Source organism: Anopheles cruzii, chromosome 2 (assembly GCF_943734635.1).
Source record: "Anopheles cruzii chromosome 2, idAnoCruzAS_RS32_06, whole genome shotgun sequence".
In the NCBI taxonomy this organism is placed as follows: Eukaryota; Metazoa; Arthropoda; class Insecta; order Diptera; family Culicidae; genus Anopheles; species Anopheles cruzii.
The window spans coordinates 53,465,853-53,482,176 of NC_069144.1; the positions used below are offsets into that span (position 1 = coordinate 53,465,853).

Here is a 16,324-nt window from a genome sequence, read left to right on the forward strand (position 1 = left end):
CGCTGAGGCAGCATTGTATGGTAATTTGTGCCAAAATGGCCCTCTTTGGGGCTCGTCGCGGTCGTATCTACGCGCGCTCTTCTAGTCCCACCCCCCAATCGCAACGCATTGTCCAATATTCTTCCTTCGGCTAATGGAAAGGAAGAAGCACGCGCGCGGTGGCTGAAGAGTGCACGGGCTTAATTGCTTCATGAATGAAAGAAGGTGATGATCAGGTGACGATCATAAACTTGAACAGAGTCAAATGGAGCTTGAATGGCACACTGTCTTCAACGATCATTAAAGATTTATTACAACTTATGTGCAATACGCCTTTCTACTGCTCCCATCGGCAGCTCTCGGGTAGTCCCGAAGGGAGGCAAGCGGCGGACAAGCCATCAAAAGGTGCCGCAACACGGTGCGACATCGAGGTGCAGAATACAGAACAGGCGTGCCCAAAAACAGCTGCAAACGGAAGCCTTACTTTTTGCGACCCTGTCAGGCCCTCTGTGACCGGATTGTGGATATTTTGCGAATCGCTGGAAGGTGGGCTCGTCCGGGAAAGAAAGAGACCAAAACCATGGGAAAGGTTTTTGACGTCAGTCGTAAATCGTGTATTTAATGGTCCTTTCTGAAACAGAGACAAGTGCCGTTAGTTCGTACATCTGAAAAGAAACACACCCGTTTGGGGGCGCTGATCGTTAAGATGATGTTACACTCAACTTCTCCCAGAAACATGACACTGAGCCAAAGGATCGGCCATTGCTATTCAAGAACTTCTTGAAAGTCGTAAACCACTCTAAGAAGTGTCGCGTTTTGCAGTTTCTCCGAATATCTGTAACGTGTGAACGGGGCAGAGTGAAACGGAGAAGCCTAACGGTGGCCCAATTGATATGGATCGGAGCAACCGATCAAAAACCGAACGGCGAGTGGCCTCGGTGACATTATTTTTGGACTAGTTTTCTTGCTGGGTAGGTGTGTCACGAAATATAATGGCGATCGACGCAAGGGTCGGGATTGCGAGCGAGAGCTCGGCGGGTGAACCGACCATGGAGGCACGGACACGGATCTGTCTAATAAAAGAAGTCATTAAATTATCCACCGTCTGTTAACGTGACGGTCTGTGCTTTCCAAGAACTCGCTTCCAACAGCTGGCTCATCCGGGAGCGTTCGCTGAAGGGTGCCCCTTTTTCAATATTCTAACTCCGCTCCGTTTGGGGCCACTGTGGATGTCGAAGTCATGAAAGTAAAATGGCTGATTGATGAACGATTGGGACAAAAATTATGCTCCCTAGGACGTAAGATCCAGTGCGGGGATCCAGTGTGTCTGAATGGACGATGAATCACCGTAACCGTCAATGAATCACTGCGCGAAGGTGTGGACGTCGCTGGACGGACCTTACGGTCTGCCCTACGAGACATCACCCGTACGTCACATGGAGTAGACTTTGCCGTACTTGCGGAATCTTGGGTTGAGGTCTCGTTGTGGCGTTAGTCTACCTCCGTGGACCGAGAACTTGAATGGTAAGGCTCGAGAAGCTGACCGCGGACACCCAAACCGTCGCCGACGGATGGCATCGTTCGATTATGCAAATGATCTCTATCGTCCCCAGCTGGTGCCCGCATGGTAGCGTTAGAGCGCCCCCATCGGTGTAAGTCCGGCTTGTACGGACACGGCCATAGAATACCAAATAGGCGCCAGGCAAAAAATTACCATTCCAGAAGGCACCTGGTGTAGTTTGGGTGTTTTCTTACTAAAATAAAGATAAAAACAAACATGAGTAGTATCTTCATTTAAGAACGAGGTTACCGGGCGAGGTGCACACCGACGGCTGTCGGTGCCAACTGGCGATGTGGACCGTTTTGGGAACAAAAAGGAACCAACCGAAACGAGGTCACTTCAACTTAGCTGGGTCTGATCTGGCTGTGGAACTCCCTGTGGAGTCTGGAACTACTGGCCTAGCCATCACAGCGATCTACGTAAAATATATCAACCATTGATAAACGAGAAGTCGGAGTTTAAAAAAGAGGTGCTTTATTATGACTGGCTTTACGGCTAAAGCCCCCAAGCGTGTTTGCGGAGTGTCCGTGGCAATGGTTGGCGTTGTACCGTCCGGTTTACGAAAAACTGATCGAGCTGCCCTGCGATGAGCTGGGCTGGCCGTTGGCGACGGAGAAACCACCACTGTATGACAAGTTGATGTCCTTATTTCCGGGCAAGTGGTAGCTCTGGCTACCGGACTGTCCAGCAGAGCCCTGGTGGATGGGAAGAAGATAGTGCGGACATGCTGGTAAGGATTGGTCTATCGCCTGTGTGTGCACCAAGAACTTACGGAGAATCCACCCGGACCAACGTTGAAGCCCTGAGAAGCGGAGTTGGCGGCCGATGCACCGAATCCTCCCTGCGGTCCCTGGTTGTAGAATGACTGGGCGCCGGCATTGGCGGCGCTTCCACCGAACCCTTGCGGCCCTTGGTACTGGTTGAACGCGTTCGCGTTAGCGTTCGAGCTTGCCGCCCCGAATCCACTGTTAAAACGTAGAACAAGCAAGAATAGTATAGAAAGTCCAATCTGGGACTCGCAAGAAGTTGGTTAAAGTTTCGACAATCATCTGGAGGAATTACTGGAAGAATTACTACCAATAGGAAGATTGCGTATTTGGAACAAACTGCTTCGTCTTTGGCCAGTCTAATGACCTGGGGGGGGGGGGAGTGAATTTGGGAACGATTGTGATGAAACCACCTTCGGTGTTAAACGATCGTAAAGCCGCGGTACGTCAGTGGAATACAAAGTAGCCGGTACGCGTTTGGCCAAGGTCAACCGGGAAGGAAGAGGACTCAAACTGATCGCCGTTGCCGAGGGGAACGAAACAAATGTATGCACTCACCCGAACTGACGTTTCTGGCGCACCAGCGCCACCGCTTCCGGTGGCACCAATACATCCAGCACGCTGCGCACATGTCGTCGGGCCGCCGGGTTCGTCTTCCGCACGTTCAGGGACGACTCTACCAGGATCTCGGACTCAAACCCATGGCTCGCCCGGTCGCGGACGGACGCATCTGTCGCAGGTGATGATGGTTGTGAGACGACAGAGAAGAAACAGAACGAGTTAAGAAGTTATTTAATCGACCCAGCCGAGGACGCTTAAAATGTAAATGCAGGGTCATTAACATCTTCAATGGCAGCAATTACGGTGGTCGTAACAACGGGCAATTGGCAATCCAAACGACCTAAGCTAGCAACGGCAATCGAATCAAGTTGGTCCAAACAAACCGTCGTCAACCGTCCCACATCCTTGAAGACTCTCGAGGTTCGAGATCTTCGCCGAGGACACTCTTAACCAGTTTTATTTTCTTGTTTCCCCAAAACGGACACGACAACATCGTGTGTGGGGTTTCACAAAACACTTCGCCCAGGCGCGAGGTACATTCGGATTATTCGCAAGATCGACGCAAGTGTTGCACGGGGTACGAAAATTTGAAAACCTGTTCCGGCCAGCCCGCTGTTCACGCCACTTTGCCATTTGTGGTGCTCCGTTTCGGAGATTTGACGATGGCTGTTATCAACCTTGCGGGCCAGTCGGTGGTGAAGATTAATTTTACCACCCCACGCCACGTAACCAGTCTTTCCAGTTTCCTCAAAAACGGCCGAAATCGGTAACCGGACGCGCTAATGAAACCCGCAGGTTGGACCACAACTCAATGACCTTTGGGATCGATTTGTGTTGTTTGCCAAACTTTCAGCAGTGCCATTCGATCCAGTGCCTGAAGGTTCACTGGACCTTCTGTTGTGTTGTATGTGTCAGAGTATTCAGCAAAATTAATTTCAGAAAAGCACTAATGGGTCTGGGTCACTCTCACTTGGATTCACCAATAAACGGATGCCCTCGTGATCATTCAGTTTATCCTTAGAGAACCGAAAACATTTTGGGCAAATCATTCTTCTTCCCACACATCACAATTAGCATAACCAGTGGTACTGGACTAAAAAGCCGTATTATCAATAACCTTCCACCAAAGGAGGCATCCGCACCCAAAGCAAAGGTCAACTTACCACGGCCATCATGTTGACCCAAGACACCGAGTACCAGCACCGACAGTACGATCGCACCCAAAAATCGCTTCATCGTTGACACACGGCTGGTGATACACACTGTTGCTCCTGCGACTGAATTCCGTTCACTGCGAAGCGCTGGCGAAGACTGTCGCTCACACCCAATGCCTGACGCTGACTCTGATCGCGGCGAGAAGATCATCGCCGGCGTTGGCAATGATCTTGGGTCACTTGCCCTTGTTGTCGTGCTGTTGTGATGATGATGCTGAAGCTGCGAGCCGAACCCCGCGGGGAACGGACCCGACGATCGCTCGGGTGTCGTTCGCGCTAGCCCCGATCTCCGTAATGCCCTAATCCGATCGACGATCTCTCTATTAGATCATCCTTTTCTGTTTTTCTTACTCCAACTCCTCCAAGGATGTTAGGTGCGTTTTTGCTAAACCAGATTGATCCTGATCCCGGGCCCCGGGGCGAACGCGAAATGCAACAAATCTTCGGCCGGCGTAGCGTATGTAAATGCCCGGAATGTCATGAGCCGTGCCAATGTGGCGATGATCATGCGATGCATAGAGGAATGCAGACTTGCAACGGTAACCGGTATGGCCGGTGTTCCCGTCGGTCGGTCTGAGCGCTGATCGCTATCGCTGCACAGTCTATTCGAGCTGTTTGGCTGCGCCGCCATTTTCGAGCAGCGACAAGCGGTGTAGGATCATGGGTCCTTCAATTGGATCAGACTACGATACGAATTCCCAAAATTCCCTCGATTATCACGATGGGAATTCCCAAAATCACCCCTCAAACGATTGATATTTCCATGCTGCGCGGCGTGTAGCTGTGTGTGATAAAACTGGTTTCTTCGTCGCTCTGTGAGAGTGGTAGGGAGTTTAAGCATCAGAAGAAAGCTTTTATTACTTGTATCAAATGATAACACCGCCGTGTTTACGTTCGTGCGGGGTTTTCCTAGTCTTACTTTCGTGAAAGACGTTTTTCGGACAAAAAAAAAACTCCCGTCCCGGTCTTTCGTATTTTACTAGGTTCCCACAGGAACTAGCTTCAAAAACTGGTTTTTGATTCATTTGTTTGCATTTTAACGAAACTGGACCACTGGCCAAGTGAAAAGTTATATAAGAAAAGTAATGGTAAAGGTGAAAGTAAAAGCACTCCAACTGCGGAGCACGGCAGTTGGAGTGCTTTTACTTTACCAAGGTTGTGCCCCGTGTCATTTAAAAAATACATGGTTTATTAACTCGTTTTGATATACAACTTTTGTAGAATGTTGGAAAAAATGCGTAAATATTATTCGAAACGCCGCATACACTGATAACAGTATCAAGCAAAGAATGGTTGAATTCTGTTATCAGCCTCAGTTAGACACTCACACACCGAGGAACACTATTGGTTGCGAAAACAACTGTTCTCCCCTAAGCAGACGGCTGGCTGTCGTTAATCATCGTGGGGCGGCACGGCACATCCGGCGCTGGAGGTTGTAGGAAATTCTTGCACGCTACCAAGATCTCGGAAGGTTGGTTCCCAACAACAAAGCCACCATTTTCCCACCATCTACTCCGGACCATAGAAACACGCACACTCTGTTCGCTTTGCCAATTTAGTAAACCACTATAGCCTCATTGCGTGGATTTCGTGGAATCGCGCACCGCTGCGAGAGGTCCAAAAGAAACCGAACTTTCCTAGTTAACAAGTTCGCTGCCGCGACGTTCCGTCTGCGAACAATTGGCGCGCTGCTGATCCGACGATCTATAAGTGATTGCCGTGGCGAGGCTGAGCAGAATAAATTATTACTTCAGAACCAAGTTTCTTGGGAAATCACTTTGCAGGTCCTGCTTCAGTGGTTACTCACAGTGGGTTGGCTTTGAGGGAAGCCCTTCTCGTTGAGTCGCTTCGAGTTACCGAAGATCTTGTCGCCGTGCGACTTGCCTTCCGCGGCCCCTACGGACTGTTGCATGCTGGTTGCGCCGTGATTGATCGTACAAATAAAATGCAATTAAAATATTCGAGCAGCATTCGAGAGCCGTCCCAAGCTTACCGTATTTCTCTTTTGCCCATCGAATGCACGGGAACGATGGGTTGTTGTCGCTGCTGCCGAGCAGGCTTCTTCCGGACATAGAGCGACGCAGCGACCACAACCTCCTCGTGGACGGTTCCATTTGGAGACAGCGAAAGCTCGCCATCCTCGGCACGTTCCAGGGCCGGTAGCGAGAGAGCACAGCCGATGAGGAACGCCACCAGAGCAAACGTCACGGGCCGGACAATTTTACTGTGCCACGCGTACATCACGTCGATGCAGAATTGCGACTCTCACGAATGCACTACTGCAACAAACTGTCGGTACTGCGCGAGTCTAGGGTAACGTCCCGGCAGTAGCAACTGAGCCGAGCCGAGCGAGCAACACTAATTCAAACGCAAACGTCGATCGATTCAACAGATCGCCTGTGTGGTGGGGTTGCTAGTTACGAATTACTACAAACAACGAGTTCGACCCTACGCTAAAACCCACTTCCGAGATTGCAACGTGCACAGCGTGGTTCGTTGGGCGTCGGAGAAAGTTGTTAGGCTCCATGCTCCATGTGGAGACCACAGGGGTTGAGGAAACCCACTCCCTATTCGACCGTTAGATCTGGCGCTATAAGGTGGCGAACATTTAAAGGTTGCATTTGAGGGAGAGGTTTGTGGAGCCGCCTTTTCGTCAGCACAGAGTCTCGGTCAGACAGCTTTGTTTGTTTGTTCCATTTGTTTAGAATGTGATAGCAAAAACCCAGAAGTTTTGAAATAGTTTAATGGTGCGTAATTTCCTTAGAAGGGATTACCAGGTGGTGTCAACTGTACTCGAGCTCGAGTTTTGAATTACTCATTGTTGACTTTTGGTAGATTTTAATCAACAACAAAAAGTCAACTTCATTAGGAAGATGATCTTTCTCTTTTTGAATCATTTACCACAGCTACTATATAACAGAACTGCTTTTGCCATCCTTAGGAAAAGGTTTAACTTTAAAAAAGAAATGCCACGTGACACGTTATTTGTTACATTTTTATCACGATTTATTGATCCTTAAGTTGGTATTTACATAAATAATAAGCTATGCGACCCCCATCAGTCTAGAGGTGAGCTTGGTGAGATCATTTACTTTCGGAAATGCTGAACCCATTCGATGCCGACGGTTGTCCGTTGGCGAGCGAAAATCCGTTCGAATAGGCGAGTGAAATCTTGTGATCGCCGGGAAAATTGTACGTTTGGCTACCGGCGAAAGACGCCGATCCGCTCAGCCCATCCGGTCCGGCACTGAATCCTTGGCTGGCCGCATTCGCTGCGGACGCCCCAAATGAACCGAATGGACCACCGGCCTGGAACGATTGTGCCTGAGCATTCGCGGCCGAAGCTCCAGCTCCTTGACCGAGTCCAAATGATTGGCTGAACGCGTCAGCATTTGCGTTCGAACTAGAAAAACCGGCTCCCCTGCGCTTGATAAAGGGTACCGTTAGGTGAGTATTCTGCGCACGAAAAGCCCCTCTGTATTCGGTACTTACCCAAAGTTTTGACTCAGCGCATTCGAAGATGCACCGGCTCCGGAAAATCCGTTGAAGCCTCTGCAAAAAATCACGACATTAATTTTGAAACATTCATCAATCAACCGATGCCCCGAGTGACCTACCCGCGTTGGGAGTTGAAGAAATTGGGTTGAAAGCCGCGCGGAAATCCACCACTAGATTGAAGAACAACAAAACAATTTAAAATCAATCACCTTTCACACCCGTTCATTGACTAAGCACTGCGTCGAGCACTAAACTGCTACGTTCAAAACTAATCGGTATCGGTGCTTGCCATACCCCAACACCGGAAGCAGTTGTCTTTTAATTCGAAGCGTTTGCTGGGTGGCTGATTGTTCGTCCTGTTGAAACCCCTTTCGGATGTGCACAACGCCGGCCACTACTATATCGGCAAAGAACGATACCGCCACCAGGAAGAAAACCGTGTAGACAGTCCTCATCTTTTCGCGTCAGAACTGAAACTGCCAAGCGTCCAACGTGGAACCGTCTTTTTCTCTACACCGCGATGAGACTCGCATTCTGGTTTAGTTTGTGGCGGATTTTCCCATCAGTCTTTTCCATCAACCGCCTGCCGTTGATAGCCACTTCCCAAATCCCCAGCCACTAGATGAAGGGACACTCGGCCTATTGATCACCAATTGATAATGATCAAACTAGACCACAGATTCCATACTTACTCGTGAAGTGATGGTTTCCCCCTAAAGCGAAAAAGAGGAATCACAACCCAAAGTTAGTCAGGGGTTTGAAACTTTCTCCATCGATCCTACTGATAGTTGTGACGCACGTTGTTTCTGGTAAATGTGGGCGGTAAAAAATTTTCGTGTAATTTCGGCGATGTATCACCTACTTTTCAATATGCAAAAAACCGCCAAAATGTAACAAAATTAATATAGCCGAGCCATGCAAGGTGTGTTTCTATCGGTAAAGATTCGTCTTTTAGGGAAAAACGTTCGAAAACAGGTTCTGGCCTTCTACCGTAATAAGCGATTCTTCTTCCTATCCGGCAATTATAACCGCCGAGGAGGTCTGCAGGTCTTGGCCTGCAACAGAGACAATGTTACTCTCTGTTACTTAGCATAAGACCGTGTTTTTACGGGCAAGGTTGTTGGCCCCCCGGAACATTTTGAATTATTTTCAGTTTTTAAGTTTACTTACGTTCCATTTCGCCGATCTCGCAACCCCCAGCGCTGACCACGCAGAAGCAGGGTATCGTTTATGGGAAAAATGAACCCATGAATATCAACTCCGCAGAACGCTATGACCACGCACGGCCATAGTAATGCCCCCGTAAATGCACCCGGACTAGAAACACGCATCGTCGAGAGGTGCCAGAATGTAACTGAACTGATCGAGCGCTTCACCATCGCATCAAATATGAAACGGTCCCCAATGGCAACCTGATCAAACTGTGGCCGTTCTGCAGCCTTTTCGGAGCACAGGTAACAATAGGACACCTGCTAATGTCGGGCCGGGTCTTTCGCGGCCGGTTTTATCGATACCCAATAAGTCTGGCGCGGCAATTTGAGGCACACACAATGTACGAAACGTGTCCACCGTGAGCGAACGTTGCATTTCTTGCCATCCAGTAGCGACCTTGCTATCGGCAGTAGTATCGCTTAAAATATGCACCATTTGTGCGTATTGTTAGATGATTTATTCGGCTTTGTGTTCTTTTCCAATGCCATCTGCAGAGTGTGCGAAACGAATGAAGATGATGGACGAGGAAGAAGGAATTTAGATGACGGTCATCACGACAATTGTGTGAAGTTTGTGTCCCGTACGGAAAGCCTTCCAAAATAGTCAAAACATATTTCCAATGAAAGCAGAGGTCACTAAAAACATATCGTCAATGCTGTTTACAATAATAGAGACTTTATTACATTAACATCCCGCTCCCGCAGCGCGTTCTAAATATTGTGTGTTTTGCTTTCTTTACATACATACTTTCCGTGTTTCTATGTGGGCTACCTTGGTGTGTACGGGGTATGTTTATTTAAGAGACGATCAACAAAAAGGCGTTCTATTCCTGGTGAAACCCTGGCCTCTCGAACTCGAACACGGATCACCGTTTGGATGCGATCGGTTAGTGGAGAAAGAGTCGGCTCGGCAGCTGAGTGAGATAGGTTTAAAGCAAAATGGTCAATAGTTTGCTTCACTCACGCCCTAGAAGAACAACAGAATGTTCTGCGTCTGCACCTAACAGAGTGATTGTAAGCTAATCGGCGGCTCAAACCCTCTAGCAACATTTCTATATTTGCCTACACACAGGATTACCTGCTTATTGTATTAACACTATCGCCACCGTTTGTCGATTGATTGCGCAGTTTGTTTAATTTTTCCATTAAGGTGGTGGATGGTTGAAGTAGTAAAAAGGGTAAAATTAACAATTTATTTCCGCCCGTCATCCGCGTTCCGTGCAGTCGAAGGAAAGCACTTGAATCGTTGTTCCATAGTAGCGTCTAGTGGGTTTTGCACCGTCAGAGCGTGAAGTAAGAATGCTGGCTGTTGGTTTAAGCGATACGTAAAAACTATATTCTATCAACGAAAGTGTACTTTTGTTTGTTTATCATTAACATCCTCTACGATCCGTAACACGTTTTGCCTAGGTCCCTCGGGTGTGCACTATTTTAGTAGCCGTATTTGTCCTGGATCGAGCTCATCACGTCGCTCGCAAGTGTGCTCAAGCGTCCCGCCACTTTCGTCACTCCCTGCCGGACGCTTTCCTTCACATCGTCCAGATCGGGCCCGTTGTACTGCAGAGCAGGTCCACGGCCACCACCTGCAGCAGAAGGAAGTTGAAGGTATCAGTACATTAATTATTTCAGGGCCCTCCCCCAAGGATCGTACCTGAACGGGTTGCGCCAGATCCTTCACCGTGGCCGAAGTAGTCCGCGGAAGAAATGCTTGTCGAGCCCCGGAACTTGGACAGGTTCGCTGATCGATCGATGGACGACTGTTCGTCGCCGAAAAACTGATCGGACGAGATGCCCTTGGCGGAGCCGAACTTTTTCTGGGCCGTTTCGCTAGAATCCGCCGCCGAGTCGTGGTGGTTGGTGACCGTCCTGCGATTGCTACTACTACTGTGGCCACTTCCGCGCGTGTACGACGTTGGTTGATCTGCCCAATCGGTACGGGACTTTTCAGTAAGATAAAACGCAAAGCTACAGCTACAGCTAACGAGGGGACTTACCACTAATACTGTAGCCACTTTTTGACCCAGAGCTGGAGCTTGGCGGTGCTGCGTACATCCGATTAGCCGGTGCACGCTTGCTATCGATCGGCTCGAGCGTATCGAAGCCCATTTGGTTGGCTTCACTTAGATCTGCCCCCTTGCCACTGCCAGAAGTGCCGTAGATGATGGAGTAGTCGTCGAAGAAATCGTTTCCACCGCCGCCGCCACTTCCTCCGACGCCTGAGGAATCACTATCGAATGCCTTGCCTACCGGAGCTCCGCTGCGGGTGGTTTCCTCCTGCGTCAGTGTCTTCATGTCGGTCATGGCCGAGTGCGAAACGCCTGCCGCCCGCCCAAAGCCCATCCCGAGCCGTTCGATCTGTTTCGCTTTGTTCGGGTCGGTGGCTTTCAGTTTCTCTTCCTCCCGGTGCTGCTTGATCGAAAGGTCCTGGTAAGCGAGACGGACGCTTGCGAGCGTTTCCACTTTCTCCTCTTCGCTCAGCACCTTCTCCACCGTCGGTGGGGCCATCCGTAGCTTCTCGGCCATGGTGGCTCGCTCCTCGATCTCGGCAAAGTTCGTCTTGACGCGAGTCGCACCAAGCCCACCCTTTCGGGCACCGAGACCGGCCTTCTTGGGTTGAATCTTGCGCACGCCGATCGTAGATTTTGGCGCTTCCGGTGGGACATCGGATGAGCTCAGGAAGTCTACCCGTGGCCCGGCGGTGGGATCGAGCATGGCACTCAGGGACGCCAATTTTGGAATCTACGAAAAAGGGAAACGGACAAAACATTTACATTTGAAACAATCGAAAAGAACGATTCAGTTTTGCTCAAAGAATAGAAAATGCAATCCATGCAGCGAAGCAAATAAACAATGTTAAACCAAAATGAATTAACACGAAAATGACTCAATTTGTTGCGCAATACTTACGTTTTCGTCCCAGTCCGGTTCCTGTTTCTGACCATCGTTACTATTATTGTTCCGGGCATCCTTACGTGCCTCGGCAACGTTCAGCGACGCTTCACTGTCCGGCGCACTATCAAAGTCATCGCAGTCGGCAAAAAAGTCGATCTCCTTTTTCTCGCTGAGCAGTTGCTGATCGTGCACGTTATCGATGTGTAGCTGCGTGTGGGATCGAGGTGAGAATGGGAGGCCGAATTTTAGCGAAAGCGTGATGGACGGGTTTTTAAGACCCATTTTTATGGATAGTGCCAACTTTAAGACGACATCGTACGCTTGGCTGTATGTGTTGTACCTAAAATAAATCTGCTCGGTCTTTCCGGATTGATTAAAATCTAAGACACAACGTAACACACAAAAAAATCCATGCCAAGCAAACAAAACCCGGTTATCAAAGTGTTTGAATAATTTTTGAATCTTCGGACACTGTGTTTGCGCAAACAAAGCTGTGCAAACGAACTTGGCCAAACATACTTTTGAACACATAAATCCGTATTCCGTTGTCGCTCGCTTACCGTTGTTCCGTGTAGTTGCAGGGACTGTTGCGCTTTGTTGAGCAGCTTGTCTTTGTACAGCTGGGCAGCGCGTGAGTTGTACTTCTGTTGCGCATCGGTTGTGTTGCAGTTGTGCTGCCGGAAGAACTGTGCCTGCAAACCCGGCCGTAAGAACGGTAAAGGTCCGATAAGTATTCGTAATTAGGTTAGTAGCGTGCGTGACAGGTGGTCACGGTGTCATTTTCGTATCCCTACCGCATTTGCGTTGCCACCGACTTGCATCTGCCGTATCTGTACCCAGGTCCAATTGGTGTCCAGGTTCGTGGACCGTACGAACGTAAGATGCACACCGAGGTTCCGATGGACGGCGGAACAGTCGATACATATGAACACACCGTACGTCACCGAGGACCAGGTCGGATTTTTAGCCCCACAGTCGAAGCAGCTCTGGGAAATGGAGAAAAAGTCGTTGACCATGACCTCGGAAAGCCACACCTCACCAGCGAGCGAGGGGGAAAGAGACAAAGGGGAAAGGGGGGCTTCTGGCACGGCTACCAACCTTGTTCGTCGCTAACGATCGCAACCGATGGAAGATGGCATCAATGTCCGCCTTCGATGGTGCATCTCCTCCGGCCATGGTCGATGTTGCGGTTTGATGAGACGAATTTTACAGCTTTCACGAACGAACACGTTACACGGTGGACAAACAAGAGCTTCGCCACACAAAAAAACGCTGAGCCAACCCAAACACGGCCCGTGCTTTTTCTGCTCTCTCAATGCAAGCCCAGCGAAGGGTGGCGAACAGAATGGCAGTACTTAACACGTAAGCTAGTGGCGGAACGGAATCGACCGATCAGAAATCAATCGCAATTTAGAATCACGGACGAAACACGGCTCACGGAACTATCACACACGAAATTTTCAATCCAATCCAATGCAATTCTGACGTGACATTCACGTTGCCACGAGTTGACAGCGAACCAGCGAATGAAAGGGACACAGGGGATCTAGGACCCGGTGAAAAATCAAGTCACTAAGAAGCTTCGAATGCAGCAGAAACAGACAACAACAGTGGAGTACAAATGATTGGTAATGTACTCTTCGAGTATTGTTGGCTTAATGATGAACACTTTTTTATAAAAAAGGGATTCTCAACTATTGTACCGATTACTGAATGTAGAAACACGTCGAAAATGTAAGCAAAAGACGATTTTTATGACCATTTGGCATCACTGCACCATACACGTCAGTGCGAGGTTGACAATGTCTGGAGAACACACGATCAAAACAATCGCCTCCATTCACTGACGATTCCAGATTGCAGGTGGTAAGTACGTGCTTTTAATGCGTAAATAAAAACGGAACAATTCGAATTTTACATACATAATTGCATCAGCTGAAGAAAAAGACACAATTTCTCATCTCCAGTAGGCTCCGAGCGGTTGGTTTTTAGCCACATTGAAGTGTTTAGCGCGTGTGTCATTCGAATATTTTTTTTTCTGCAACTCGTACCGTGAGCACTCGTATCTTATCTTGCCAGGTTTACGATTGGCCTATTTTTTTTTGTTGATTTCAGTAGTGCCGGCAATCAAATCACGGTTTTACAATAACGATTTTCCGACAACCGCCTCACCATGAACGCCCGGTTGCTGGTCCTGGTGTTGGTTGGCGGCCTGCTGCCATCGATTCTGGCACTTCCGGTTGTGACGCAGAAACCCACGGTTGCTGAGGAGAAAAAAGACAATCCCGAAGAGAACACCGTGGAGCGAATGGAGGTAAATGGGCAATGGGCGTAAAACATTCAACGGGACGGGCGTAACTGATTGCTTCCTTACTTACAGAGCATTATTGAGTACAACAAGTATCTGCAGGAAGTCGTTAACGTGCTCGAAAGTGATCCTGCATTTGCGGAAAAGCTGCAAAAAGCTGCTGAAACGGACATTCGGGTACGATGAGCAATACCGTTAACCGTTGGGTGCCTTTCGAGATGATGTAAATCATTTTTCTTTTGTATCATGTAGTCAGGTAAAATTGCACAGGAGCTTGAATTCGTCAGCCATCACGTGCGATCGCGGCTGGACGAGTTGAAGCGAATGGAACTGCAGCGATTGAAGGAGGCAGCTACGCGGCAGTTCGAGCTGACGAACGAGATCGATCGGGATCACCTGAAGATCAGCGGGCATCTGGACCACTCCAATCCGCACACTTTCGAGATTGACGATTTGAAGAAGCTTATCCTGAAAACGTCCCAAGACCTGATGGAAAACGATCGCCGGCGGCGGGAAGACTTCAAGCAGTACGAACTACAGAAGGAGTTTGAGAAGCAGGAGAAACTCCGAGCCCTCGATGAGGAACACAAGAAGGCGTACGAGGAGGAGCTAAAGAAACAACAGACAAAGCATGACAATCACGAGAAGATTCACCATCCGGGCAACAAGGCGCAACTGGAAGAGGTCTGGGAGAAACAGGATCACATGGACTCGCAGGATTTTGATCCGAAAACCTTCTTCATGCTGCACGATCTCGACGGCAACAATATGTGGGACGAGAACGAAGTGAAGGTACTGTTCATAAACGAGCTGAACAAAATGTACCAGGCCGGAGCACCGGAAGACGACATGAAGGAGCGGGCCGAGGAGATGGAGCGTATGCGGGAGCATGTGTTCCAGGAAGCGGACACCAACAAGGACGGGCTGATTAGCTTCGAGGAGTTTGTGGAGCAGACCAAGCGCGACGAGTTCCAGAAAGATCCCGAGTGGGAAACGGTTGACCATCAACCGCAGTTTACGCACGACGAGTACCTGGAGTTTGAGCGTCGCCGCCAGGAGGAGGTGCAACGGTTGATCGCGCAAGGAAAGCTGCCGCCGCACGCCAACATGCCGCAGGGTTACCATCCCGAACCGAATGTAAGTAACAATATCTCTGTGTTGCATTCCTCGTTTCATTATTGCTTTTCAATTCTTAGGGTCAATATCAGGTTCACCCGAACGCTATTCCCCAGCAGCACTATCCTCCGCAGCAACCACCGCATTATCAACAGCAACAGTATCACCAACAGCAGCAACAGCAACATTATCAGCAGCAACAACAGCAGCAGTATCAGCAGCAACACCAATACCAACAAGGGCCACCTCCAGTGCCGCAACCGAATCACCATCCAGCAGCACAACAACAGATGAACCCACAGAGCGCTACATTCACCGGACAGCAGTCGACGGTGTACTCGGGTCAGCAACAGCCCGTACAGAATCAAGTACACCCAGCGCCACCGCAGCAACATGATACGCAACAGCAGCACTACCAGCAGCAGCAGCAGCAGCAACCGCCGCCGCAACAGCAGTTCCAGTCGAATCACATTCCGCAAAATGCCCCACAACAGCACCCGCAACAAATGAACATACAGCCAAATCAACAACCTCCGCAACAGGCACCACACCCTGTCCCTGGCCCTGCCGCAGTTCAGCAACCATCTGGACAGCAGCAAGCGCCTCAACAACAAGCACCAGTCTCGGCGCAGCCATCGGTGGTGCAGATGAAACACTAGATAGGGACGACGACCCATAGAGGGGCATTTGTTTAATTAAGCAAATGAAACAAAAGAAAATCAATCAGTCAATGCCAACGAAGTTCTCTGTTTACAAATCACCCTCCCCCCCATTTGGAGCTTCCAAAATATTAACAACGGAAGTGCCTCTTCCTCGTCGACCAACACTCCGCGCGCTCCACCAAGTAGATAGATTGTTGCGAGTTGGTATAAAACAAAAAGGATTAGAATAACAAAATAGCATTGAATTAAACGGGTTGAAACCTGTGGACCCGGAGATTGCAGGATGTGTGTGCTTCAGTGTTGTTGGTGTCCAGTTTCGACAAAGTACCATGTTTACCGCCCTCTTTGAACTTGAATAATTTGTGATGCGATCGTAACTCTATTGTAGAACTAGTTTCGTGATGTCCGTTTTTATACACTTATATTCCATGCTTATTTTTGTATGTAAATTACAGCAGCAATAAACGTTTGTTCGGAAAGGAGCCACATCTCGGTTTATTCATGGCTCTCGATTCGATTTAGTAACTTACCATTCTCGCAGGTGATATTTTGGTG

At 49.1% G+C, this 16,324-nt stretch overlaps 5 protein-coding genes across 6 annotated transcripts; 1 reads left to right on the forward strand and 4 right to left on the reverse strand.

Moving 5' to 3' along the window:
* Window positions 1–1,991: 1,991 nt before the first annotated feature.
* On the reverse strand, window positions 1,992–4,344 carry LOC128267262 (uncharacterized). The gene is made up of 4 exons (XM_053004068.1): window positions 4,032–4,344; window positions 2,866–3,037; window positions 2,313–2,505; window positions 1,992–2,235 (listed from the first exon to the last, which is right to left on the reverse strand). Exons 1-4 carry the CDS (start codon window positions 4,231–4,233, stop codon window positions 2,098–2,100), a joined length of 705 nt encoding a protein of 234 aa, XP_052860028.1. The 5' UTR covers window positions 4,234–4,344; the 3' UTR covers window positions 1,992–2,097.
* Window positions 4,345–5,248: 904 nt separating this feature from the next.
* LOC128267269 (uncharacterized) lies at window positions 5,249–6,381 on the reverse strand. The gene is made up of 3 exons (XM_053004074.1): window positions 6,076–6,381; window positions 5,890–5,995; window positions 5,249–5,810 (listed from the first exon to the last, which is right to left on the reverse strand). The coding sequence occupies exons 1-3, from the start codon at window positions 6,321–6,323 to the stop codon at window positions 5,787–5,789; spliced, it is 378 nt and encodes a 125-aa protein (XP_052860034.1). The 5' UTR covers window positions 6,324–6,381; the 3' UTR covers window positions 5,249–5,786.
* A 785-nt stretch (window positions 6,382–7,166) lies between these two features.
* On the reverse strand, window positions 7,167–8,035 carry LOC128266962 (heterogeneous nuclear ribonucleoproteins A1 homolog). The gene is made up of 4 exons (XM_053003751.1): window positions 7,875–8,035; window positions 7,700–7,750; window positions 7,575–7,634; window positions 7,167–7,503 (listed from the first exon to the last, which is right to left on the reverse strand). The coding sequence occupies exons 1-4, from the start codon at window positions 8,033–8,035 to the stop codon at window positions 7,167–7,169; spliced, it is 609 nt and encodes a 202-aa protein (XP_052859711.1).
* A 1,451-nt stretch (window positions 8,036–9,486) lies between these two features.
* On the reverse strand, window positions 9,487–13,119 carry LOC128267247 (ADP-ribosylation factor GTPase-activating protein 2). 2 transcript variants are annotated; one of them, XM_053004050.1, is made up of 7 exons: window positions 12,782–13,118; window positions 12,478–12,669; window positions 12,244–12,375; window positions 11,699–11,890; window positions 10,786–11,530; window positions 10,443–10,712; window positions 9,487–10,374 (listed from the first exon to the last, which is right to left on the reverse strand). In XM_053004050.1, exons 1-7 carry the CDS (start codon window positions 12,857–12,859, stop codon window positions 10,223–10,225), a joined length of 1,761 nt encoding a protein of 586 aa, XP_052860010.1. In that variant the 5' UTR covers window positions 12,860–13,118; the 3' UTR covers window positions 9,487–10,222. The 2 variants fall into 2 exon arrangements, with proteins under 2 accessions (XP_052860010.1, XP_052860011.1); XM_053004051.1 differs by lacking the exon at window positions 11,699–11,890 and having other exon boundaries at window positions 12,782–13,119.
* A 684-nt stretch (window positions 13,120–13,803) lies between these two features.
* Window positions 13,804–16,294, forward strand: LOC128267248 (nucleobindin-2). The gene is made up of 4 exons (XM_053004053.1): window positions 13,804–13,997; window positions 14,064–14,168; window positions 14,244–15,128; window positions 15,188–16,294. Exons 1-4 carry the CDS (start codon window positions 13,857–13,859, stop codon window positions 15,764–15,766), a joined length of 1,710 nt encoding a protein of 569 aa, XP_052860013.1. The 5' UTR covers window positions 13,804–13,856; the 3' UTR covers window positions 15,767–16,294.
* Window positions 16,295–16,324: the final 30 nt, after the last annotated feature.

Bases quoted from the DNA above. Each gene is read 5' to 3' on its own strand.
- LOC128267262 (XM_053004068.1), bottom strand. From the start codon at position 4,233: ATGATCTTCTCGCCGCGATCAGAGTCAGCGTCAGGCATTGGGTGTGAG. The intron at 2,506-2,865 runs GTGAGTGCATAC...ACGTTTTAACAG, and splicing joins CGCCAGAAACGTCAGTTCGG to TGGATTCGGGGCGGCAAGCT. The intron at 2,236-2,312 runs GTAAGTTCTTGG...CCCATCCACCAG, and splicing joins TTGGTCCGGGTGGATTCTCC to GGCTCTGCTGGACAGTCCGG.
- LOC128267269 (XM_053004074.1), bottom strand. From the start codon at position 6,323: ATGTACGCGTGGCACAGTAAAATTGTCCGGCCCGTGACGTTTGCTCTG. The intron at 5,996-6,075 runs GTAAGCTTGGGA...CGGCGCAACCAG, and splicing joins ATGGGCAAAAGAGAAATACG to CATGCAACAGTCCGTAGGGG. The intron at 5,811-5,889 runs GTGAGTAACCAC...TATTCTGCTCAG, and splicing joins TCCCTCAAAGCCAACCCACT to CCTCGCCACGGCAATCACTT.
- LOC128266962 (XM_053003751.1), bottom strand. From the start codon at position 8,035: ATGAGGACTGTCTACACGGTTTTCTTCCTGGTGGCGGTATCGTTCTTT. The intron at 7,751-7,874 runs GTATGGCAAGCA...TCTTCAATCTAG, and splicing joins CAACTGCTTCCGGTGTTGGG to TGGTGGATTTCCGCGCGGCT. The intron at 7,504-7,574 runs GTAAGTACCGAA...TATCAAGCGCAG, and splicing joins GCGCTGAGTCAAAACTTTGG to GGGAGCCGGTTTTTCTAGTT.
- LOC128267247 (XM_053004050.1), bottom strand. From the start codon at position 12,859: ATGGCCGGAGGAGATGCACCATCGAAGGCGGACATTGATGCCATCTTC. The intron at 12,376-12,477 runs GTAGGGATACGA...CCGGGTTTGCAG, and splicing joins TCGGTGGCAACGCAAATGCG to GCACAGTTCTTCCGGCAGCA. The intron at 10,713-10,785 runs GTAAGTCCCCTC...CCGATTGGGCAG, and splicing joins AAGTGGCTACAGTATTAGTG to ATCAACCAACGTCGTACACG.
- LOC128267248 (XM_053004053.1), top strand. From the start codon at position 13,857: ATGAACGCCCGGTTGCTGGTCCTGGTGTTGGTTGGCGGCCTGCTGCCA. The intron at 13,998-14,063 runs GTAAATGGGCAA...CCTTACTTACAG, and splicing joins ACACCGTGGAGCGAATGGAG to AGCATTATTGAGTACAACAA. The intron at 14,169-14,243 runs GTACGATGAGCA...TGTATCATGTAG, and splicing joins CTGCTGAAACGGACATTCGG to TCAGGTAAAATTGCACAGGA.